This window comes from Brassica oleracea, chromosome C7 (genome assembly GCF_000695525.1).
Source record: "Brassica oleracea var. oleracea cultivar TO1000 chromosome C7, BOL, whole genome shotgun sequence".
Lineage (NCBI taxonomy): Eukaryota > Viridiplantae > Streptophyta > Magnoliopsida > Brassicales > Brassicaceae > Brassica > Brassica oleracea.
The window spans coordinates 17,575,559-17,601,862 of record NC_027754.1 but is presented as its reverse complement, the minus strand read 5'-3'; the positions used below and the strand labels follow the sequence as shown (position 1 = coordinate 17,601,862).

General features: G+C 34.6%; 1 protein-coding gene and 1 pseudogene across 1 annotated transcript; one reads left to right on the top strand and one right to left on the bottom strand.

Annotated features, from left to right (window-relative positions):
• Positions 1–1,293: 1,293 nt before the first annotated feature.
• Positions 1,294–2,054, bottom strand: LOC106301710 (ethylene-responsive transcription factor 11-like). Its single transcript, XM_013738160.1, has one exon. The coding sequence runs from the start codon at positions 1,979–1,981 to the stop codon at positions 1,475–1,477; it is 507 nt and encodes a 168-aa protein (XP_013593614.1). The 5' UTR covers positions 1,982–2,054; the 3' UTR covers positions 1,294–1,474.
• Positions 2,055–9,890: 7,836 nt separating this feature from the next.
• On the top strand, positions 9,891–10,548 carry LOC106305380 (annotated as a pseudogene).
• The last annotated feature ends 15,756 nt before the right edge of the window (positions 10,549–26,304 follow it).

Genomic DNA, 26,304 nt, shown 5'->3' with positions numbered 1-26,304 from the left:
ATCCTTGTATGATCTTGAACTGCTCAACATCTACTGATGAGAATATGACAGTTAAAGCTTTTGAGTTGAATTTAGACGCCTTCTTCTCACCATCAGTCCACTGGTCTTTAGGTTTTGGACCTACAGACTTATCTTCCAAGACAACAGTAGGAGCACTCCAACCATCTTCTACAGATGTCCAGGCATCTTCATCAACCCCTCTGATGATGTGTTGCATCCTTACTTTCCAGTGACCAAAGTTGGTACTGTCCAGCATGATAGTCTTATGAATGTGTAAAAGTTCCTTCATGGTGTCCATGAAATCCGCAGGATCCCAACCTGTAAGTAGTACTTGATACCACAGAGGTTTCCCGTTCTGATACCAATTGAAAGTTCAGAGACACCCAAATTATAACTCACACACAAGAGATTTCAAGAACACTTTCTTGTATATTAGAAACCTTTTAAACAATCTCCTAGATCTGTTTAATCTGATTTATGCTATGTCACACACGACTAGCGACAGATCAGTTTCTAATTTAAATCACAAAGACCCAAGCTAAACACCTGTTACTTGATCTCTGTAGCCGACAAGAACAAACCTCTTGTTCTAGCTTTTTCTCACTTAACGCTTGCCCTAAAACTCTCTTAGATTATCTCATTAAGTAGACATGAAAAAAACAATATTCTATTTCCTAAAATCTTGCAAACTAGAAGATCTTCTTTGTTTCACGTTCAAGCAATATCTTCTATTTCCATAAGTTTGTGACACGTCATCACTCGTAACAAACTCGTCATACTGTGTTACACAATCACTGCAATGTGTAACACACTCTTAGCTCAGCTCGAACACGCTCACAATCTTGAGCTTACACTCTCCTTGCACGTTTATTCCCATAAACGGTGTCTCACTGGTTTCCGCTCATAGTTTCATCAGGATTTTATTTTATATTTTCGGAATATTTATAGACTTTATAGTACTTCTCAAACGCTTGTAACTAAAGTCTTGTTCTTTCTTTTTTGGAATAGTATTTACATTTATACAAAAAAACGTTAACATGATAAGGCTTCTAGATCTTATGCTATTTGTGACACAATTCCATAACAACAAAAAACAAATAAACTACTAATTTACTATGCGCCTTTATTTGAGACAGCAAAATTCTGTCTTTGACCAATAATCCCCATAGTATTTTCTCCTTTTGTTTATTCTGCCCTTTCCTCAAATAATTGTATACAGATAAAAAAGAAACGACTTATATTTGTTCTTTGCCGACAATTTTTATTTCTTTTTTTATGTGTTCGTCAAAAAGATTCATGCCAAAACAGATTTACTAAGTTTTGCTGATCAGAAAATTAAACGAAAACGTTACAATTAGTCGATAAACAACAGCAGATGAGAACAAAACATTCTCTACACTGGCACCAACTTAATAATAAACGAGACAAGCTTCATCTATAGTTACTCTCGATTCAGACCATTTGATAATTCATCTTAGTCCTCAGGCTTTGGAGGGAGATTAAGATCCAAATCCAATAACACACGTGACCGTCTCTCCGGACTACGATCCATCACCACAGACGACGAGTCCGATTCACTCCTCGTCGACTCTTCATCGAACAAGATCATCCCAGGCTTGACCTGAACCTTCGGGAAAGGGAGTTTCGAACCGACGGATCCGAGATTGAGGTCCGGAATCGACGATGATTCGACGGTGCTGCTTTGCGTCGGGCTCTCGTTGTTGTCGACCATGTAGGTATAAGGGAAATTGGTTTTCGCTTTAGCGCCGCGGAAACGAAGAGCAGCTCTGTCGTAGGCACGAGCGGCTGCTTCTGGAGTGTCGAACGTTCCGAGCCAGACACGTGTCTTCTTGTGCGGATCTCTGATCTCGGCGGCGTAACGACCCCATGGCCTCTTTCTCACTCCTCTGTAACGGGTTTCTTTGATTCCGCCGTCTCCGCCGTTGGTGTTAACTACCGCCGTTTTAACTGTCGGCGCCATATAGAGAGAGAGGAGAGATTCAAGAGGTTGGTGTGTTTGTGTGGTGGTTTGAGAATAAAGAGAGAGAGAGAGAGATTTGTATTTATAAACAAAAAATAGGAACCGCGGTTTTGACTGAGGGGCGGCTGAGTGGTAGTATCGTAATTATGGATTGAGTTGCGTGGCATCTTCGTTTTTGTCTCCACGACACGGACGGGGAAAGTGAGTGAAGAAGCTTTTTTTCTCTCTTCAACACTTTTCTTTCTTGCCTTTTTAGTGGTTTTTTCTTTAATGATATTAACCAAACTATAAAGCGCGGATATTTTTTTTACAAAATCTAATTACAATATCAATAGATTGTAACATTATTTATGAGTAATGTTTAAACATTTTTATTTTAGTGTCTTTTATAATTATATAATTATATTATTTTATATTAATATTACATAAGAAAATTATCTAAAATATTACATAATTTTGTTTTTAATTATTTTAGCCTGTTTCATTACGAATTTTAAATAAAATATCTTTAATTTTCTTGTTAAATCTGTGATATATAGTTATTTGATAATTTTTTAATTATAAACTTATATGATGTTAATTTGTTGACTCTAACATTTTATTTGTATAAAACTATCTGATGTCAAATTAAACCCAACATATTCTCAAATATATAATTATATGTTCTTAACAATAAAAAAATTAACAATAAAAATCTAATATTTATTAATTTTAAGGGAATGCAAACATTTTATTTATGAAAATACGAAAAATAATCTATTAATTTAATTAACAACATAATCTGCATTTTCCACCAACTTATGTATTCCTCCATGTCTTTCATCCTTGTGTTTATATAATCAATTTGGGAAAAATACAAGATCAGTTATTATATATATACAGTTCTTAAAGATAATATATCTTTTCTTATTAAAACTAAAGCAAATTCTTATTTGAATATAGCTATTTATTAAATATATTTAGTTATTAAAAAATAGTATATATTTTCTTATTGAAATTACAGCAAATTCAGTTTGTTACTTAAACTCGAGATATACATTATAATATATTATTTTAAAAGGATACCACTAAATTATTACTTTCTACAAACTTTAATTTTAATCAGTTGATGAAAACTATTATATCTTGAGTTTTTTCATTATTATCCTTTTGTTTGTAAACAAATAATTCAGAATAATATCTTAATTATATTATTAATAGACCAGGTGTCATGAGAAAAAAAATCTTCATGAGAAAAAAAATCAACTTTGTTATAAGTATGTCCTTCTTAAATCATATTTTCATTAATTTTTAGTTATTTAAAATATATTAAAAGAGGTAAATATAGCGTTAATGTTAAATGTTATACTATTCGGTATGCTTATCTGAGTGTAAATGTGGCTTACGAGAGGATAATATTGTAGCATAGTTAATGAATAATCTGGGTGTAAATGTGTGGCTTTTAAGTTGGAATATCTTTTTTTTTTTTTATAACCGTAGTGTGATCCCAAAAATTTTCTAAGTCTAAGGACTAATCACTATGAGATCCGCAGGATCCGTGATTTCTTATCATTTAAGATGCTCCGGATGGTCAAGGGAAATCGAATCCAGGACGGTACTCACAGATGTGAGCCTTTTACCACCAGGCCAAGACTAAGTTAGAATATCTCTAAAACAAAACACCAACTTTACGATTAAAACAAAAGACAATTAGGTGGAATGGATCGTATCTGAGTATTTCAAGCTGCATCTAAAAAAGGGATTTATAGTAGTATTCTAATTATGATCAAAATTCAAAATTCATCACATCTATAACAAACAAATTATGATTAAAATCTTTGACATAACGTCCAAATTTTCTTAAAACAAACCGAGCCAGTAATGCAAACAGTCAAATTGGTGTCACATGCGGTTACGGATGCTCGAGTACACAGCCTTTACACATGATAAATGGTAAAATAACAAACCATGCTTAAAAACACAAATCTATTTCTGTCCTAAAACTTGATTACTTAATCATGTGTTGATTAAAAAGCACATTATGAAAAAATAAAAAATCAAAAAATGTACACATTGTATAGACCAGAGAGCATGAAGATCAGTTTGAAACCGAAGACACAGGACTGTAAAACTGTCGGAGAACAAACACTGACGGAAAACATACAGTATTTTTATATATAGCTATCGTAGTATATAATAATAACAATGTTAATTAAAAATTGGGGTTTAAGAGAAAGTCTTGAAATTGTGTTGCGGGTTTCCTGGCTTTCCCACCGTCCCAGATGTTAATCCCACATTGCTTTCAAAGTTTGAAAGACTCGTCCGCTCATGATTTCACAATAGACCCCACATATACTCCATCTGTTTCATATTAAGTGTCACTTTAGTTCATTTTTCTTGTTTTTTTCTTGTTTTACAAAGAGTGTCATTCCATAATACCAATACAATTTATATAACTTTTTAGTTGAAAATTAATTGCAAAATACATTGATTTTATAAATAAATCGATTTATCTAAAATACTATTAGTTATATATATGATATTAATTAAAATATAAATGCATTTTAATAAGTTCTTTAATATGTGTGAAAAGTGTCTAAGTGACACTCTTTGTGAAATGGTGGGAGTATTAGATGTACTCGGTCGGTCTTCTTAAACACTGATTTTTCCTTTTTCGGGATAAATAATTTGTTTCACAATTTTTGTAGCAAAAATAGTATTACCAAACTGATATCCGATACAATCAACGTTTTCGACGTAACTGTTGATCAATATATAAGCAACACATATATCAATTTGATGAATAAATTACGTATAATTGTTGATAACTGAGTTGTTGTTTTTTTCTTTTGATATACTTTATCGTGTGATCACATCAGCTCCGCTATAAAAACATTTAGTGCTGCAGTGTTAATTTTGCTCTGAAGAATAACTACACTAACTAATTTGTGTTTGAATTTTTTCCAAATAATGTCTGGGGTAACCGAATTGCTTATTACAGGACGACCGAATAAACTGTATGCATCAAAGTCCAAATACAAACTTTCCACATAGCTGTGATGATTTTATCTCAATGGAAGGAAATTTTTTACCACATTCACACATCTTACATACCACTTGACCACAACATGCGGACATACTATTATGATAACTGAATTACTTAAATATATTAATTGTTCATTTCATTTAACACAGACGAAAGTAGCTGCTATCCGACCTTTGTCATTCGCCTGAATTTTATTTTTTTGCAACAGCTGTAGCGTAGCTTGCTCCCACAAGCATGTTAGAAACCTCAAATTGGATAATGCAGTTTCCTAGTAATTTTAATTTATATTGTTGTAAGGTTCTTAAATCTACCTTCAAGCTAACATCTAACTCTATGGCTCCAGGGAAACTCTCAAATCTTTACTGGCAAATCTCAACTATATTTTTTCACAAAAACAATCCTCCACTATTAAGCGTCTAAAATGCAATTGAGCACCATGCATACAAGTCACTCTCGCTATATGTTGAATCATTTTATACATGCATGTCATATAAATAAATAAATAAATAAATAAATAAATATATATATATATATATTTATATATTTATTTAATACATAAAAGTAATATTAATTTACAACTATTTGTGTTTGAGAACCTGTGGCAAACAAATCACTTTTCACAAAACAAGTTTTATAGATTTTGAAACCCTAGATATATTATATTAAAGTTTTTAAGTCAGTCATTCATCCATAGACGGATAGACCCACCTTATACGCGGTCATGATGCATCAATATCAGGATTTGTTTTTATTCATTTGGGTCACGAACTATTCCGAAACGGACATGTACTTACGTCTTACGCCTTACGCGTTACTTGTTTTTTAGTCAGAAATGTTTTTGGATCAAAAGTCAGAACTTCTAATGATAGTTGTTTAAATGTGTAACGGAGAAATTGAACACTGGAATATAATTATACGAGTAAAACAAAACAGTGGGTTGATGCATGAATGAAACTCACATCACAATTTTGATAAAAGTATCTTAAGAAATTTTTGGTTAAATATCTTAAGAAATTTTAATTATAAAGGTCAATTGATTATTGGAACGTGCCGAGAAAAATAACAACGAAGACTTTAGATTTTCATGCTGGTCAAGATGGGGGACACTGGAGACATTTTGGATCAAAGCATGTCCCTCGTTGACCAAGTCTATTATTCGTCGCGTATCATATGGCAATCTAAAAAATCAATGAAATCATATGTTAAAAAAATATTGTGTTTTCTGGTACTAATAAAATAAGTCTAATTCGTGTTTATTTTCAAATAAATATACAGCCATCTTAGATTAAGGACAGCCACATGTTCACTTGAATGGATCATAGGACAGGCCTTAATATATATAATATAAGTAATGTTGCCTAAAATTAGTTAGTGGATGTAGTTCAAACCTCTTTATTAATAGTTAATAATCAAACTGATTTTACTAAGATCGGTACAAAACTCTTTACAAACGAAAAGCATAATATCTAACTTTATATTTCTATCATGAGATTCATGCATTAGTTTATACTCGGGAAGGAGATTTCAAAATTACCAACTCGTCGAGCTTAGGGACTTCCGGCGGACATAATGATCATTGATCAACAGCTTACTAAGATTTTGATTGTTTTTAAACAAAATATTTGTTAATCTGCGTTTTTGTTTAATAGTTCTAACTAACAAGAAAAGTTATTAATTCTTTACCACAACTAAGTTATATAAGATTAGAAAATTTTCACTATGGTTACATTTATCATTTTCGAAATAATTAAATTTAATTAAAATTTAAAACAAATAAAACATCTTTAAAATATTGTATTTTAAAATAAACTAATAAATATTGATATGCTTTAAATCTGATATTTTTAGAAAAAATGTTAGTTTCACAACAGATAACAAAGGTGTAAACTATACAACGTTTTGTAAAAGAGATTAGCTAATACAATATTTTTTAAAGGATTAGGATAATACAATATTGTGCTAGCTGGTGTAAGATATGCAACATCCTACAAAATGTGTAAGCTAATGCGATAATATTACGTTAGGTTTTAGCTTCAAAGAAATTGGTAGAAGGTGCATTTTTGAGAAAAACATAGAGATGAAAATTCAGACCTGCTCCGGCGTCGTCCGGCGCGTTCGCGCGCGTCCGGCCGCCGGAGGCTTCCCTCCTCCTTGCTCTGTTTTCCACTTTGTGAGTTTTCTCCATTCATGGGAATTGAGAAAGGAGCAGTGCTTCAAGAAGCTAGAGTCTTCAATGACCCTCAGCTTGATCCTAGAAGGTGCTCGCAGGTAAGCCTTTGTATTGCGTCTTTTTTTTTTTTTTTTTTTTTTTTTTTTTCGTGGCTGAGAGAGAGGATTGTGTTTTCTGAATTTCTTTTAAATTACGAACCCGCACTTTACTGTGTTAGTAAGTACTGCCGTGTCTACAGGTCTAATTTAAGGGGTCAAAGAGATGTTTCACTTTGCGAGACCATTTCTAGTGTTTGAGAGGATCGAAAGGAGATATATGTTATTCTGGAGCTTTTGCTTCAGTGATGGTCGATTGCCGCTGATTTGCTCGTGTTAATGTTGGATTTGGAATGGTTTTTATCTAGTTACCGGCTGTTGAATAAGACGTAGTCGGAAAGCTTTCTTAGGCTTTGCCTTAGGGTGATGGTATGTTGGTGCGTATGAGGCGCGTGGAGAACTCTTTCAAGGTCCAATGGCGAGACTTAGTTGGGATTGAAGGGTGTTTACAGCGACGGTTAAAGATTCTAACCTCTTTTAGTTCAGTTATATGTATTGGTGATGTTCGTGTGCTTCCAGTCCTCCTTGTTACTCTTTTCTACTGGTGTTAGTGATTGATGAGGTCTCGCTAGGTAAGTTCATCTTCGAGTGCATGGTTGAGCATTCCTTGCTGAAGCTTGGTTTTCACTCTTGTGCCTTTTGTCTCCTTTTTCTTGGTTATATATTAGCTTTAAGGGTGTGTGTTATGTTTATCTTTTGGCTCCGGGTGGTATTTGTTACCTCGCCGGCTCTTGGCTTCGGGTGGTACTTGTTACCTCGCCGACTTTTGGCTTCAGACATTGTCGTTATTGTATGCGTGTAACCGAATGTTTGATATAATCTTAATCTACTAGATGACAAAAAAGAAATTGGTAGAAGGTGTAAGCTATAAGCCTATATGCAACCGTCAACAGAATGCATGAGGTGTAAATTATTCAACAAACTACAAAAGTGTAAACTACTCTGCTGGTTACTGAATCCTACATGAGACACTGATGTTAGTTTAAGGGACACTGATGTTAGTTTAAGGAAAAGTGATTGCTGAATACATGAAGTATTGACCATTACATGACTAACCATGCAAACTAAACAAATGTATAGTTAGCTGTATGAAGTATATATTATGTATGACAACATCCCTTAACTTTATGATGTTACGTAGTTAACGTCACGAATTTAATTTCACTCATTCAAAAAATGATGTGTATATCAGAGACCGTTTAAATATTTCGTTTCATCTATTAAAATGTGACATAACTGACGGTAATCTATCTAAATTAGATTTTGACCCATGTTTTAAAAGTGTAAGAATATTTTTAACAAAATCTAATTTACAAAATCTAATTTACAAAATCTAATTTACAAAATCTAATTTATAAAATCAATATGTTTTATAAATTTTGATAAGTAGTGTTTTAATATTTTTATTTTAGTGTATCTGAAAACAATATAAATATATTATTTTTATTTATATTAAATATAAGTTATATAAGATATTATTTAATTTAGTTTTTTAATTCTTTTAATCTGTTTTGGTATGAACTTTTAATAAAATTTCTGTAATTCGTTTGATTAATTGTCTGATATATACTTATTTGATAAAAAAATTTATTATAAAAATTTTTTGATGTCAATTCATTGACTCTAACATTTTATTTGTTTAATATTAAATTATTAAGTTAATGAATTATTTTATATATATTTTCATAAAAAAAAATTCCATTCATTTAAATAAAAATAATACAATCATATAGTTTTAAAATACACTAAAATAAAATGTTAAAACACTACTTATCAAAAAATGTTAAAACATATTGATTTTGTAAATTAGATTTTGTTAAAAATATTCTTACGGTTTTAAAATGTGGGTCAAAATCTAATTTTAGTTAAATTATAGTCGAAACAGTATTTTAATTGTTGAAATAAGATATTTAAACGATATCTGACATCCACATCAGTTTTTGGATGAATGAAAATTAAACTCGTGATGTTAATTACATAACATCATAAAGTTGAAGGATGTGCATAGCATATACTTCTTGTGGCTAGGTATATAGGTATACATTAGTTTAGTTTGCATGGTTAGCCATGTGATGACTAGTACTTCATGTAAGTCAATAATCATTTTTCCTTAGTTTAAAACTGATGTTAGTTTAAGTTAAACCTGAAAAACGTGAAAACAAATAGCACTACAGTGGTAGACCTAGTGGTCGTACCCTGCTATGCTACATTCTCGAGTTCCATTCCTTGCTGGTGCAGTGAGCTTTGAGGATTCAGGTTTCAGCGTTGGTTGGGGTCCTTCGCAAATCGCAACTCATGAGCCATGAGTCATGACTGAGTTATATTTCAGCTATACCAAAAGAATAAGAAAAATGTGAAAACAAATCAAATCCCTAAGTCAGAAGAAAATGTGGGCCTTAGCAACTCCTGGGCTTGTGCTATGTCTTACGTCCTAAAGAATCCATACAAGAGTTTAATTGTAACCAACGTGATTTCGTTTCCAATGGTATAAAGTATGAAATAAAATATAAACAGCAAAAGTACATGCAAATCTCATGATCTTTTTCATTCGTATGACGTGATAGCCAAAAACACTATTGAGTCCTCAGACGCTCTCTTTTAATTACATTATACCTTATGTAAAACAAGTTAAAGTCATTATTATACAAAATAAAGAAATATTAAAACAACGCACGGGCTGTATTCCTCTATCTAATCAGGTTTTAAATATCTCAAAAAGGTAGGAACATCATGCACATCCTAAGAATCTTGATTATGGTTCCTCATGTTTCTAGCATGTCTAAGTTTCTCATAACTACCCTCGTTGGCTCGTTATCATCATCATCTCGACCGTAATGGCAAAATCCTCTTTTTCTACTTCCAAATCTTCTTCTCAAGATATCAATTCTTCCTATAAGGTGAAATCCAATAGATTTCTACCAAAGTTGTACGGAGATTACGGGTTTTGGAACCCTAGCCCGGTTTACGGAGGAGGTTTTCCTTATCCTGGACCAGTGCCTCATGGAAGTATAGGTTCGCAACAGAGACATAAGAAGCTAAAATAAACCTGGAAGTTATGATGGATATGATCTTCAACTTTGCTACTTACGGGTGTGTTCCATAAATAAGGTAGTCTAAGGAATGCATACATACGTCATATGAATAATGTATTCATTCGTGTTTTGTAGTAGATATATACAAAGTAATTAGTTATGTACACATTTTGTTCCATTCTCTAGAAAATCTATGTAGTGTAATAATATTCCTAAGAGTATATTAGCAATCAACATAATATGAAATATCTTCATTAAAAATTAAATGTGTACAATGTTCACTATATATACATGTGTATAATTAACTACTTTAACCTCTACTCTAGCTACTTATTTTACAATTGTGTGTTTTATACACTAATAGTCTCCCTCAAGATGGCGTTAGAAGCTGATGAAAACCCATCTTGGACATAAATTTATGAAACAGAGTAGGGTAGAGTGGCTTAGTGAACGGATCGGCTAGTTGGTTCTCCGATCTCACATGAGGCGTTTTGATCTGACCAGTCACCAACCGTTCTCGAACTGAATGACAATCTCGCTCTATGTGTTTGGTCCGCTCATGAAAAACGGGATTCTTGGCTATGTGTAGAGCTCCAGTACTGTCACAATAAAGTACCGGTACCGTAGGAGCAGAGACCTCCAAGTCATAACCATCCGAGATAACCAGATGACTTCCTTAGTAGTGTAAGCCATCGATCTGTATTCAGCCTCGGCTGATGAATGAGAAAGAATGTCTTGCTTCTTTGATTTCCAAGAAACCAAAGAGTTGCCAATGAATATGCAGAATCTTGAGATAGATCTTCTAGATCAGGACATTGTGACCAATCTGAATCACATAATTCCTTAACCTGAAAGTCATCATCAACATGATATAAAAGAGCTTAACCAATTGTTCCTTTGAGGTAATGAAGAATCTTGTGAGCCGCCTTAAGATGAGGAAGACGAGGAGCTGAAGAAAATTGACATAGCTTATGAACCGCAAAGCATATGTCCAAGACGCGTGATAGTAAGATATGACAACTTCCCGATTAAGCTTCGATAACCTTCAGCATTAGGAATGAGCTCACCATCTTCAGAAGAAAGTTTGATGCTGGGATCCATTGGAATCAGAGAAGGACGACAATCAAGAAGACCAACATCAATCAGCAAATCAAGAATATACTTGTGATGACATAAAGAGATTCCAGAAGCAGAACGAGCAATTTCAATGCCCAAGAAATATTTCAGAATTCCTATATCACGAAGCTTGAAACAAGCAGAAAGTTGAGCAATCATGGTAGAGATAGAAGCTTCGAAGTTACTGGCAATGAGAATATCGTCTACATAGACAAGAACCAGAAGAAACTTCTCACCGAAATGAGACCAAAACAGAGTGTGGTCACCATTGATCTTTTCAAAACCCATATTCAGAAGGGTTGTTGAAAATTTTAGAAACCACTGTCTGGATGCCTGTTTAAGACCGTAAATAGACTTCTTGAGCCTCAATGCTGCATTCTGTGGCAGATTGTCCCCCTTTCTTTCTGCATAACCTTGAGGAATATCCATATAAATCTCTTCTGATAAATCTCCATTCAGAAAGGCATTAGAGATGTCTAACTTATGAAGAAACCACTTCTTCTTAGTAGCTAGGGCAAATAACATCTTGATAGTTACCATCTTAGCAACTGGAGAAAATGTGTCAACGAAATCTACACCTTCTCGTTGTGTGTAACCCTTGGCCACCAAACGACCTTTAGGACGCTCAACTGTTCCATCCGCATTCAGTTTGAGCTTGAAAAGCCAACGACATCCAATAGTCTTCTTGCCCTCAGGTAAAGAACAAACTGGCCAAGTATCAAGGTTCTCTAAAGACTCAAACTCGTCGTCCACAGCTTTACACCAGATTTTGGACTTCTTTGCCTCATTGAAAGTGGAAGGAGCAGTAAGCATAGAAACAGAAGAGTTGATGAATGAAAAATAAGAAGAAGAGAGTTTATCATAAGAAACAAAATCAGAAAGAGGATAGATAGAATGAACAGAATTGCACAGAAAGTCTTGCAGATAAGAAGGTCTTTTCTTGACACGAGATGTAGTTGCAGAAGGCAAACCTACATCAGAAGGTGAATTGGCAGAAGCCAACGGTTCACCAGAAGAAAATGTAGTTGCAAAAGGCAAAACTACATTGGATGGTGAATCAGCAGGAGCCAACGTTTCACCAGAAGATGATGGTACAGAAGGTACACTGTCATCAGGCAATGCAAGACATGGAAAGAAAGCTTTTGATGTATCAGAAAGAGAGGAAGCAGCAAAAGGAAAGATGTTTTCGTGAAATATGACATGCCGTGAAATGGAAATGCTATTAGTCTCAAGATCAAGCACTCTATACCCCTTGTAACCAGTAGGATAACCTAGAAAAATGCAAGCTATTGCTCTAGGATCAAACTTAGTTCTACCTTTGAGAGACGTGCTCTTGTAACAAAGACAACCAAAACTTCTAAGATAATGATAATCTGTTGTTTTGTTCATAAGAATTTGAAAGGGAGATTTGTTTTTAAGAACTGGTGAGGGTAAGCGGTTAATGAGAAAAAACAACTGACATTATGCATTCACCCCAGTATACTAACGGAATATGAGATTGAAATAGAAGAGCCCGAGCAACATTTAGTATATGTTGGTGTTTTCTTTCTACTACGGAGTTTTGTTGGGGTGTTTCAGGGCATGAATGAAAAGCAAGGATACCTTTTTCTTTCAAAAGAGTACCAAAAGTTAACTCAGGAGCATTCTCAGTCCTAACAGATTTTATGTTTTTGTTAAATTGAGTTTCAATCATTTTAATGAATGCAGGAAACACAGGCAAAACATCAGATTTCACTTTTAACAAGTATATCCAAGTAGCACGACTGTGATCATCAACTATGGTTAGAAAGTATTTATAACCATCATGAGTTTGTACTGAAAACGGACCCCAGACGTCAATATGAATCTAATCAAAGCAAGCATCACTAATATGATTATCAGATGGAAAGGATAAACACTTTTGTTTAGCTTGAGGACAAACATTACAATGAAATGGTTTATTTTTCTTAGATTTATGCAATGACAACAGATGAGACTGAGTGTCAATATTTTCCATAGATGGATGTCCTAAACGAGTATGCCAAACTTGATTATCTATAATAGATGCGCAAACAACATTGTTTTGATTTTTATTAAAAGGAACAAGAAGCAGAGAACCTGAATCAAGCACATAGAGGTTGTAAACTTGTCTACCCTTCCCAATCATCAACTCTCGTGTAAGATCCTGTATAAAACAAGCAGTAGAAGTGAAACCAACCAAAGATTCTGTATCTTTAGTAAGGGAACTAACACTTAGTAAATTGAAACGAAATTGAGGAATGAACAGAACATTTTTCAGAGTAATGTTATCACTAAGTGTAATAGGACCAATACCAATAATGCTCACTGAGTTTCCAGTTGGTAAAGTGACAAAGGTATTGAGTAATGGTTTTAAAGTGGTGAAAAGAGATCTATTATGACAAACATGGTGAGTAGCACCCGAATCTATTACCCATGAATCACTTGAGATTAAAGCATTTCCGGAAGAGAGAGCAGAAGGCTTGCCAATGAGAGAAATGTATATAAAGGTAGGAACGTACTAGACGCTTTGCAAGCCGATGGTACAGCTGAAGGAGAAGGAAGAAGTCCATCTGATGCTGGTGTATTGATGTGATCTTGGAGCTGAGCATTAAAGTAAGCAATGAACTTGTGCAGTTGTTCTGGAGTGAAGGAAGAAGGTACTGAAGTCTGATTCGCGTCAGATGTTTCTGTAGATATGGCATTGGCAGAAGCTGAGACATGTTGAGAGATGTTCTTCTTCGGAGGATAAAACTTTCCTCTTGGTTTAAGACCTGGTGGATAACCATGGATCTTGTAACATCTATCAACCGTGTGCCCAAAGCCTCCACAGTGAGTACAAACTGGCTTAGACTTCCTATAAGGTGCATTTGAAGACACCTGAAATGCACTCGCATCAACACCAGCCTGAGAAGAGGTTCTTGCAGAACGTTGACTATCTTCCTGATCCAATATGTTGTAGACCTCAGACAGAGACGGTAGAGACATCTTCATGAGAATCTGACTGCGCACATGGTCATAACTGTCGTTGAGACCCATGAGGAAATCAATCACCCTATTGTTGTCAACCTAAATCATGAGACCTTCAATAGTTTGAGCTGGAGCATGCAGACTGTTGAGTTCTTCCCATAATGATTGAGTCTTGGTGTGATAAGAGGATAGATCCATGCTGCCCTGTCGAAGAGAGTGAAGCTGATGACGGAGCTTGTATAGTCGAGGAAATTTCGATTTGTGAAATCGAGTGTGTAAATCTTTCCAAATGTCAGAAGTTGCTTTGAAATACAGAATACTAGTGTATATCTGTTTGGAGACACTATTAAGCAACTACGATTTGACCATACTGTTGCAGCGACACCGGATTTTGTAAAATGGATCATTCTTAGCAGGCATACCAATGGATCCATCAATAAATCCTAGCTTGTTATTCGCTTCTAAGCTAGTAGTCATAGCAATAGTCCAAATACTATAGTTCGTTCCATCTAGAGCTTCAGACGCTAGTACCAATCCAGGATGATCAGAACTATAAAAGTAGTACAGACTTTGTAGATTATCAGGAGAGTTGGATACCTCAAACGGCTTAGATGATCGAATCACCCTCAGATTATCGAGATTCAGAAGATTCGTAGCTCGATTTGAAGATCCTGATGCTTCACAACGCGGATCGGAAGCCGGAGAAGTTTGCGATGAATCGGAGATTCGAGCTCTGGAGTGGAGCTGCGATACTTTGAATTACACTTTCTCTTTCCCATGGTGAGAGATCTGAGAAGGAGAATCGATGATCAGAGATTGCAAGAGGTGAAATGCGGAAGAAAGAATGGATCGATGAAATCGAATCGCCGGAGATTTGAGATTCCGCGACGATCGTTGATGTAGAAAGATCAGAGGATGATGCAGATGCGGAAGTGGAGATGGATCGATGAGAAGATGATCGGAGTTGATCGGAGAAGAATGAATGAAGACGGTTAACGGCGATCGACGAAGAAGACGAGCTTAGCTCGATCGCTCTGATACCATATTAGAAATCAACATAATATGAAATATCTTCATTAAAAATTAAATGTGTGGAATGTTCACTATATATACATGTGTATAATTAACTACTTTAACCTCTACTCTAACTACTCATTTACAATTGTGTGTTATATACACTAATAGAGTATGTCTTTACTCAAAATGCTGAGTATTATTAGTAATTGTTCTCAAGAAACATTTCTATATTAAAAACCAGCTGGAGCATAAAGAGCAATGAAGAAAACTAACACAACATAATAGGAAACCCTTTATGACCAAAAAGTCAACAATTTTAATCCTAGACCACGAATGAGTTCAGACAAGCGTATGGAAAGAGTCTTGACATTCTCATTAGGCAATTTGAGTTCATATTAATAGCACATCAAAATAGTTATTTTTCATCAAGCAACCAAGCTAAATTAATTAGACCAAGAACATACATTTGGTTTCTCCTTCTCAAACCAATGATAGAGCACAACAATGATCTAAAGTTTCATAATTAAAAATCAAGAGAATAATCTTTTTAGTAGTTGTGTCCGTACACGTGTTTGGTTGTCTCTCTTTGAAAGCAAACTGCCAAGAGATTCAGTTGTGTAGCATCATTGCAACCGAAACCACTCTTGATGGTTGTTTATGGCTTGCAGTTAGATATGAGAATCGCTCTAAAAAGACCTCTTCAATACTGAATTATCCAAGCAAGTCATATAGCCCACAGAGCAACCGCTTCAGCTAGCAAGGAAGATTGAAGTTTTGGGTACAAAAAAGAAATTGTTTTGGGTACGCTTTTGCTTCACACCAAAGAACCATCTAATACCACACTTCTCAGACTCTACATGCTAAGAGCATGATTAATGGGAGATTCTTAGGGTGGAGTTCTTAGCAGAATATAAGAAATCATCTCTTAACTTTTAACTAAAAAAAAGCTAAAAACCGGTTCTTAAATAAGATATTTAATAATAACAACTTCTATAAATTCACTCAATCATTATCATCCATACTATAACTCTCTCAGTTTTTTAATACATGACGTTTTATCTGAACTTTTTTTCCAATCATTTGACAGTTTTAAGTTTCTATGTAAAATTTATTAATAGTTAATATTATATGATCAATAATATTATACATTCTAAATATTATTACTTACATTTTGGTTAGATAAATAACTAATGATGTTTTATTTAGAAAATATAAGAATCTACTGTATAATCCTAAAACATCATTTATTAATAAACAGATGGAGTATTTTTCTAACATACAGTTTATTAAATTCGTGCATTATACACTCTATAAGTCATTATGTTTAAAATTGATTGAGCTAGGAAGAATAACCACTGCCTCGAAAGGGCGATCACCACCAACACCGCAGCACTGTCAAACCCAAAGAGCTACCGCCAGAAGCACCAACACACGCCAATACTGATGACAAAGCATGCCTTTGAGCAAAGAGCAACTCCGGAAAACTCAAGATAGCTTAAGAGAAGACGTGACTCACCACGATGCTGAGGCATAGTCAACAACCTCACTTCCACCGCCGTAAAGCTAGCCACCAAGAGAGATACACTATAAAGCCTGCTAAACAGGAACAGCAAGACATGACCATATTCTCCTCCACATGCCACCGCCTCTACGAGTGGCTTAAGGAACCGCCTACGAAACCCTAAGAGCCGACTTCGCCGATGGCAACTGCTACACACCCCGCACTGAGAATCCGGCAGCTAGCTAGATCCAGACCACAAAATCAACTCCTCTCAAGCTGAGACTCCGAGGACGGCCCACCGGGAGCAGAATCAACGAGCTAAGGTGGATGAGAGACACTGGCTGAGACAAAGCAAAAGGAAAATGGAGATGAGCAACAGAAGAAGTAATGACAAATTGTAGTTTGGAAATAAAGTTCTTATCTTTTATTGATGACAATCGATGAGTATATATATACTCACAAAGTTGTAAACCCCAAAGCTAAAGGGAAATAGGAAAACCTAAAGATAACACTTATCTAAAACAATAGAATATATCAAATATGATGTAATTATCTCCAATATCCCCTCCCCCCCTCAAGTTGGAGCATGTATATTGTTAATGCCTAACTTGAGAAGAAATGCATCGAACTCCTTTCGTCCCAATGCTTTGGTTAAGATGTCTGCAAGCTGTAAGCCACCTTGATAACGCCTTTGATAATTTCGTCACGAACAAACTGGCATATAATCGCCATGTGTTTCGTTTGTTCATGTAGAACAGGGTTAGCGCTGATATGTATGGCTGATTTATTGTCACAGCATATCGTGACAGGATCTGTGTGACTGATTCCCAATTCTCGAAGAAGTTCCTTAAGCCATATAACTTCCTTTGTAATGGCTTTCAAAGCTCGAAATTCTGCTTCAGTAGAGGAAAGAGATACACCATCTTGTTTCTTTGTTTTCCATGTAATTGGTGATGTCTCAAACTGTATAATCCAACCGGTAAGTGATCGTCTAGTTGTATGACAAGTGCCCCAATCCGCATCACACCAACCAGTTAAAGAAAGCGTAGTGTTGGCACGAAAGAGAACACCTTGACCCACAGTCCCTTTTAAGTAACGAACCACTTTCAAGGCTGCAAGCCAATGTTCTTTTTGTGGTAATATGCACAGCATAAGCCAGATCAGGTCTGGATGCAAGAAGGTAAATAAGATGGCCTGTGAGACGTCGAAACTTTTTTAGATCTGTAAGCACCAAACCGTCTGCTTTTGCAAGCTTATGGTTTTGATCCATTGGTGATCCAGCCGGTTTGCACCCAAGTAATCCACATTCTGTAATTATATCCAGCGTATACTTGCGCTGAGACAGATAGATTCCTTGAGGGCTACGAGCAATTTCCAAAACAAGAAAATATTTGAGAGCTCCTAGATCTTTCATTTGAAAACAAGTTGATAGATATGTCTTGAAGGAATTGATTGCTGCTGAAGAATCGCCCAATATGATTTAAGTCGTCAACATACACAAGTATGCGAAGGGTGACATTGTTGCAAAGTAAACGAATAGAGAATGGTTGGAATGTGTCTGCGAGAATCCATAGCTAAGTAGAACATCAACTAGTTTTGCGAACCAACAACGAGGGGCCTGCTTAAGGCCGTATAACGATTTTCACAGTCGACACACACGAGTGTCATTAGGTCGAGAAAAACCCAGAGGTATTTTTATATTAAATTCCTCTTGGAGAATCACCATGAAAAAGGCATTGTGCACGTCCATTTGATGAATTTCATATTTTTCTTCGCTGTAATATCAAGAAATAGGCGAACCGTTGTCATCTTAGCAACAGGAGAGAACGTCTCGGTGTAATCAAGACCCTCTTTCTGATTGTTTCCCAACACGACCAGTCTTTATCTGTGTAGTTATATGGTCCCATCAGCACGTAGTTTTATTGTATAAACCCATTTAGTACCAAGCGCCGTTTTCCCTGGTGGTAGCTCCTGAAGATTCCATTTATGGTTTCTTTCTAGAGCATCCATCTCAGATTGCATAGAATTTTTCCATACTTCATCCTCCATGGCCTGGCAAAAATTCTTAGGCTCGATATTGATCGTCAGAGCCATGAGAAAACTGCGATGTGCTGAAGAGAAACGATCATATGTTAAATAATCAGATAAGGGATAGTTCGAACCTGATGATGGCTGTGGCGCAGATGAAGGAAGAGAGGGAGTGAAGACAGGGATTGTAGTGACTGTATTTATGACGAAGTCACGTAGTCGAGTTGACGGTTGTCGAGTTCGCTGGCCGCGTCCTAAACAAATGTATTAGTTTGCTCATTAGCACCAGTAGGTAACTGTTCTGTGTGAGATGGTTCTTTTTCAAGAGGAAACTGCTCTATTGCTGAATTCGAAGGAGCAATGTACTCTGTTTCGAATTCAGTATCATCTTCGTTGGATTGATGGGGTATTAGTACGGGTGTCTCAGTAGTGGGAGATGATTTTTCATATTCAGAGTATGGGAAAACATCTTCTTGAAACTCCACATCTCGGGATATGAAAACTGTTTCATTTTCTAAATCGAAAAGTTTCCAGCCATTTGTTCCTGAGGGGTAGCCCAGGAACATACACCTCCTGCTTCTGGAAGCAAACTTGTCTCCTTTCGTATTTTTATTATGAGCGTAAGCCAAGCATCCGAGAACTCAGAGATGGGTAATGTCTGGAGGCTGGCCGTGAAGCTTTTCATATGGCGTTTTGTTCTGAAGAAGTGACGATGGTGTGCGGTTAATGAGATATCCCGCAGCTAGAACACACTCTCCCCATAGTTCAATTGGTAAGTTAGCTTGGAAACGTAATGCTCGAGCGACATTGAGAATATGACGATGTTTTCGCTCTGCACGTCCGTTTTGTTGAGGTGTATGTACGCATGAATTCTCATGAATTATCCCTTGTTCTTTGAAGAAACGTGTGAGACACATAAACTCTGTTCCGTTATCACTTCGCAGAGTTTTGATCTTCTTAGAGAACTGTCTCTCGATCAAGGTTAAGAAGTCTTTGATCTGTTGCGAAACCAACGTTTTATCGGGGAGGAGAAAGAGCCATACTGCTCGCAAATGATCGTCTATGATTGTGAGGAAGTAACGAGATCCACATAATGCCGTTGTTCGATAGGGACCCCATAGATCATAATGGATTAATTCAAAAATTTCGTTTGCATTATGAAAGCTGTCTGAAAAACTGAGACGGGTTTGTTTTGCCCGAAAACAAATAGAACATGTTTTAATAAGATGATCAGCCGTAGAATATAAACTCGGAACAGCTGGGACCTTGCCGGTGATATGTGAGGATGGATGTCCAAGGCGACGGTGCCATAATAACGACTCTTCAAGAACCGTTGTATGCACTGATGCCAAAGACTCAATCCCTCGAAACCGGTACAATCCCTCTCCCTCTTTTTCACCCGCTCCAATCAGCATCCTCGAGGTACGGTCCTGCAAGATCATGAGATTGTCAGTGACTTGACCAACAAAGAAGTTATCTGTAACAAGTTGTCCAAAAGATATCAAGTTTGTATGGAAGCCGGCCACATAATACACATTCTTAATGTGTAACGTCGGAGTTAATTTAACAGTGCCCTGTTTCAAAGCCATTGCTTCGGCGCCTGCTGGTAATAAGACCGGTACATGTGGAATGTCTCGTGTATCTTCCATTATATGTAGTTGGCCTCTCATGTGGTGTGTAGCGCCTGTATCCAAAATCCAGATACTATCAACACTCTTACCCTTTAGATGATCATTGGTTTTGCCGTTGTTGATTAACGTTTGTACGATACTCCATTGATCGTCCGTAATACCACTCAATCCTTGTCGATCAGCATCAGTGATGGTGAGATTAGCTTGAATTTTTGACAGGTTTGTCGAGGATACGGTAGCTGTGTTGGCTCTTGGCATGTTGTTGTGGTTTTGATTTGTTGGAGTAGTCGGTTTAGCAGGTATGTTACGATTTTGATTTTTGTTCTTTTTAGAATCTTCCCACCAATCTGGATATCCGATCACAATAAAACACCCTGATGTTTCATGACCTGTAAGTCCACATACCGTGCACTGTCGGGTTGGATCTCTATTACTCGGACGAGGGGTGTTTGTATTAGGTCTTGAAGGGTTGGAAGGTCGAGCTTGTGATGCAAAGCTCATAGCCGGTGGCTCATATGTTTTTATTGACTGTATCATTTCATTCTGGGAAATCGTTTGGTAGACGCTATCAAGATCAGGAAGCGGAGAGATAGCACAAATTTGAGAACGTATGGCTCCGTGTGTTGCTTCATCCAAACCAGCCAAGAAATCATGAATCATTAATGTTTATGTTTCTTTGTCGCGTGCTGAATTTAAATTGCACTCACACTTGCCACAACTACATTGTTTAGAATTCATGCACTCCGCGATTCCATCCCACAGTTTTGTTAGACGTTCAAAGTAGTCATCAACGTTGGAACCATTCTGTCGGCAGTTAGCTAAGGCGTTGCGTAGTTGCTGTAAATGTGCACCACTTTTGATGGAGAAGCGTTTCCTGATTATATCCCAGAGATCCTTCGCAATTCGTGAGTTGAGATGGATAATCAAATCTTTGGTTCAATGGTTTGTTTTATCCACCCTACAATGAGGTGATTGTTTGCTGTCCACTCCTCAAGATAGGTTGAATCGGCTGCCGGTTTAGGTAGACTGCCGTCAAGAAAGCCAAATTTCTTCCGAGAGCTTATTGCCATACGGAAGTTGATGGCCCATTCATCATAATTTAACCCGATGAGGAGCGGCTGTGAGATTACTGCTCCTGGATTGTCGTTGGACGATAAATCATATGGAGATATCGTCTTGTATTTGATTTCGCTGGATGGAGTAATCGACATCGTATGTGATGAAGATTTTGATGAATATCCTCTGTTTTGTTATGAAAAGAAAAACAGAGAATTTTGAAGGAATAAGATGGTCTTCGCTTTTGTGGAAGATCAACAATAAAATTGTGGAAGATCAACAAGAAAATATGAATGTTTTGAAGAACAAGAGATCGATTTTTGATGTGTTTAGTTTTGTTTATGCTCTGATACCATGACAAATTGTAGTTTGGAAATAAAGTTCTTATTTTTTATTGATAACAATCGATGAATATATATACTCACAGAGTAGTAAAACCCAAAGCTAAAGGGAAATAGGAAAACCTAAAGATAACACTTATCTAAAACAATAGTATATATCAAATATATGTAATTATCTCCAATAAGTAAGCCTCTGCCGGTGCGCTCAGGCGCCGTCATTATGTTGTTCTCTAGTAGAATATCATATCCATTAGAGTAACTCAAGTACAAAATCATTTTTGGTGTCGAAACGCCAATTTTTAATTAACAGATTGTATTTAGGCTGAAAACCAAATATCGATATCATTGACAAGGAGTACAGTTTCAATTTTTTTTTAGGAAGTCTGAAGTGTGGCATCTTCTTCTGGTTAAATAGTAATATTAACTTTGCTTTTACCAGAAATCGAATTCAAAACCGAGAGAGATGTGTTTTTTCAAGTCAATCTTGACTACTCAATTAAACCACTTTGTTTAAAACACTAAATCTGATATTTTGTGTTTAGTTTTTATTTTGAATCGCCAACTATTATATCAAATTTTGACATATTTCATTGTTTAACTAATCAAAAAAAAATTATATCACGTTCCTTTGATTTCAAATATTTATGTAACTGTAAAAAAAGAAGAAGCAAATCCCTATTTTTCTCAAACTACCACAATCACACGTTGGAAGATGATACTCAGTCAACTATTTTCTGTATACTTTTCTCTCTCATTCTCAATAGTTTTATATTTTGTTTCTAGTTGGGGTTTGTATTCTTCTCAGTGCTTCTGTTTTGTAGTTAATTTTTCAAAATGGTGGAAAATTAAAGAAGTTATTGTCAACGTGAAAATCTGTTCTTACTGAACAAAGGTAATTTCATATTCATTTAAAGTTATGATATCTTTATATAGGGTCAACAAACTATTTACCCACAAGAAGTATCATATATCATCAAATGTCTCCCAAACTATTGCCACTTACTATATGTCCCAGAAATAAAAGTTTCAGATGCATTTGCCAATGAATGTCGGTTTAAACAGTATTTGGTATAATCATGTGACCAGACCATAAACATACATAAATTGAACCGGCCTCAACACTTTACCAAACAAAATTGAACTAAACCTGATTTTAAACTTAAACCAAAATCAATTTTATTGGTCCCTCCTCCATATCTGATTCCTCCCAAATTCATTTCTTTGCCAGCAAAAAAAAAAGTCTTGATAGAAAGAGATACACGACCACGAGGATCAACCAACACAAACTCGTACCTCTATCCCTCTTCACGTTATCTCTTCGCCTTCGTCTGTGTTCTAAGGAGAAAGCCAGAGATAGTGTTAGTGATAATGGTGGAAAATTCAAGAAGTTATTTTCAACGTGAAAATCTGTTCTTACGGAACAAAGGTAATTTCATATTCATTTAAAGTTATGATATCTTTATATATATTTATATATAAAGTTGGGTTTGGTTCGCTCCTAGGCTGTTCACGTAGGCGGACACGTCACTAATTCGAGTCTCGAGAAGCCGACACGTGACCGCGTCCAAAACGTGGTGTTTCACTAACTTGGAGTTGAAGATCGTGTGAGCTTTTCGTATGACTCATAAACATGCGAGAATATTGTCGTGTATGCTTTAGATCAAATTAAAAAATAATACTTTTAATAATATACTTTTATATTTTAGTAAACAAATAATGTCGTGTTTTTCGTCTTATGAATACGTCATAAAACAGCTCTTATGATATTGTTGATATTCAATCCGATCATGCCGGTATGACAAATTAATGTAAATCAATAGAACCGAGTACAATGATTTTAATTGGATTTACTTGTGTCGAAAATACAATAAAAAGTTTAAATTTATTTTAATGTGTAAAATAGCCCGTAAAAACCAAAAAACTAGATGAACCAATAGGTTTATAGTATATTAGTGAACGTACATATAAATGTATATATTATATAGTGAATGCAAAATTGAATTTGCTAATTTGATATACATATACTGAACTTTTAACATATGAATAATGTTTTAGCAAAAAAAAAACATAGGAATAATTATTTGCTTTACCCATTTACATCAATTTATTTTTTAAGGTCCATGATTTCACGATAAATAGTGCTTATATAATTATTTTCTTGACCCATTTACATCAATTTATTTTTTAAGGTCCATGAATTCACGAGAAATAGTGTTCCTAAATTTTATTTTTTTTTCATACAATAGCACAAACATATTATTATATATTACTCCTACTTAACTATTTTCATAAACGAAAACTCTGATATTTGAAATTTTTTAACGATTCCCTTTGTACGGTAAATGGTTTTATTTCAAAGTATTAATACACCAATGCAAAATATAGTTTGCAAGATAATTACACGCATCTGCAGCATAAGCTCTTTATTACATACGAGCATAAATTCTATAAAAAACGTCAATTCAATATTATCATTTAATTTAAATATATTGTTAATTCATAACGCAAGTTTCCACAATATTAATAACTTCTAAATTAATAGTAAAACCTATCTAATAAATTCTAAACTTATTTAATAACGATAGACCATATTCAATTTAAAGAGTGGCGGAGAAGTTGAAGTATGACTTTCATTAGTAGAAAACTATCACATTTTAATTAAAACATACACAGGCCAAGCTACTCATGCTAGCAAAAGGTTGTTTTGGCTTAGATAATATAAGATTTTACTTAACATATTTTTCTGGCATGATCATTGCATAATTATACTCGGACATCATTTCTCTTATTATATTAGATTGTTCTTCATAGAATAATGAATTTACTGCCATTTTAATTAAGTCCAAAAAATATTTATTAAAAATAACAACATGAAATCCGAATTCTATTTATTTATTTTTGTTTATAATATCGTTTTAATCTACAATTTTTTTTTAAAAAAAATGCTTCATAAAATTAATGAAAATTTATATAAAATTTTTTTTTTAACTTCCCGTCTCTAGGACGGACTGGCCCTAGTTTTTAAATATAGATGAAACTCAGCTTTGGAGACAATTCTTATATAGAAAGGAGAAAGAATTCAGGTTTTTGGGAAATATAAATTGGTAAAAACAAATTTCTACAGGGAATTAAAAGAAAAAAGAGAGTGGATGGATTTCTATTACAACATATGAAGCTACTAGGTGATTCTCATGTACAAATATTTTAAAATTAAATATATTATAATAATTGATTAATATTTTACTTTCAATTTAATAATTTATATTTATAATTTATATTTATATTATATTTTTTGAATTAGACATGTGATTTTGTATATGTAATATCTAGTCAGTTTAGTTATCACTTGAGTATATCAGATTGCATCTACTTCTCTGAATTCAACTATAATACATTTTTGTTCTAAATATTAATAAAGCTTTAATTAATTTTGTTATTTTGCATTTAGGTTGGCTGTTCTCTGAAATATATAATATATTTTAGTAAAATTATATATAACATAATAGTTTTTTTTGAGAAACAAATAGACAAAATAAACTAAAGTGTGGACTGATTTAAAATTGCATAAAGGAATATAATGATAATATTTTGAATCTCATGCATATATTTTTTGCAAAATAAATAAATTGGAAAACTTACTTAATATTTTATTTTTATTTAAAAATGTTTTGAGTTATCCCATAGTTTATATCTATAAAATAAATAAAATATTACTATAAAATAATATGTTTGATTTTATTATTCTTTCTTAATCTCAAGATTATTTTTGTTAATTTTTATTTTTTTGAAATCACATTATATAGAAATATTATTAAAATAATTCTTTTTTAAATTTTGTATATTTTTCTTTTTAATTATGTATGTTATTGGAAAAAATTAAAAATAAAATAAATTAAAATCTAATTACCAGAAACAACTAAATAAAAAGGAAAATAAATTTAATAATGGTAACTAAATGTAATATTTTTAATTCATTAAGGGACTTCGGTAACTAACCATCGTAAGAAACATATTATAGAGATGTGGATATAGCAATTTTTTTTTGGTTAACTAGGAGGTGCATCAATTTTTGCCCCAAATAGTCGGTACCAGCCAGTATAATAAGATTTATGGCGTAAAGCTTTCATCCCAGGGCGGCGAGTCGAACCTGAACAGCTCATGATGTTCATATCGATCTACTATGCGGGTGGCGGTAGTTGCATCCGCAACTCCTTTACCACGATAAGTAACTCGTCCTGGCTGGAGAGAGCATATTTCCTTCTTCTTTTCTGGATATTCCAATTTATATACGAAATATTTATGTATGTATAATTATACAGTTTGTTAAATTTACTAATATGCTAA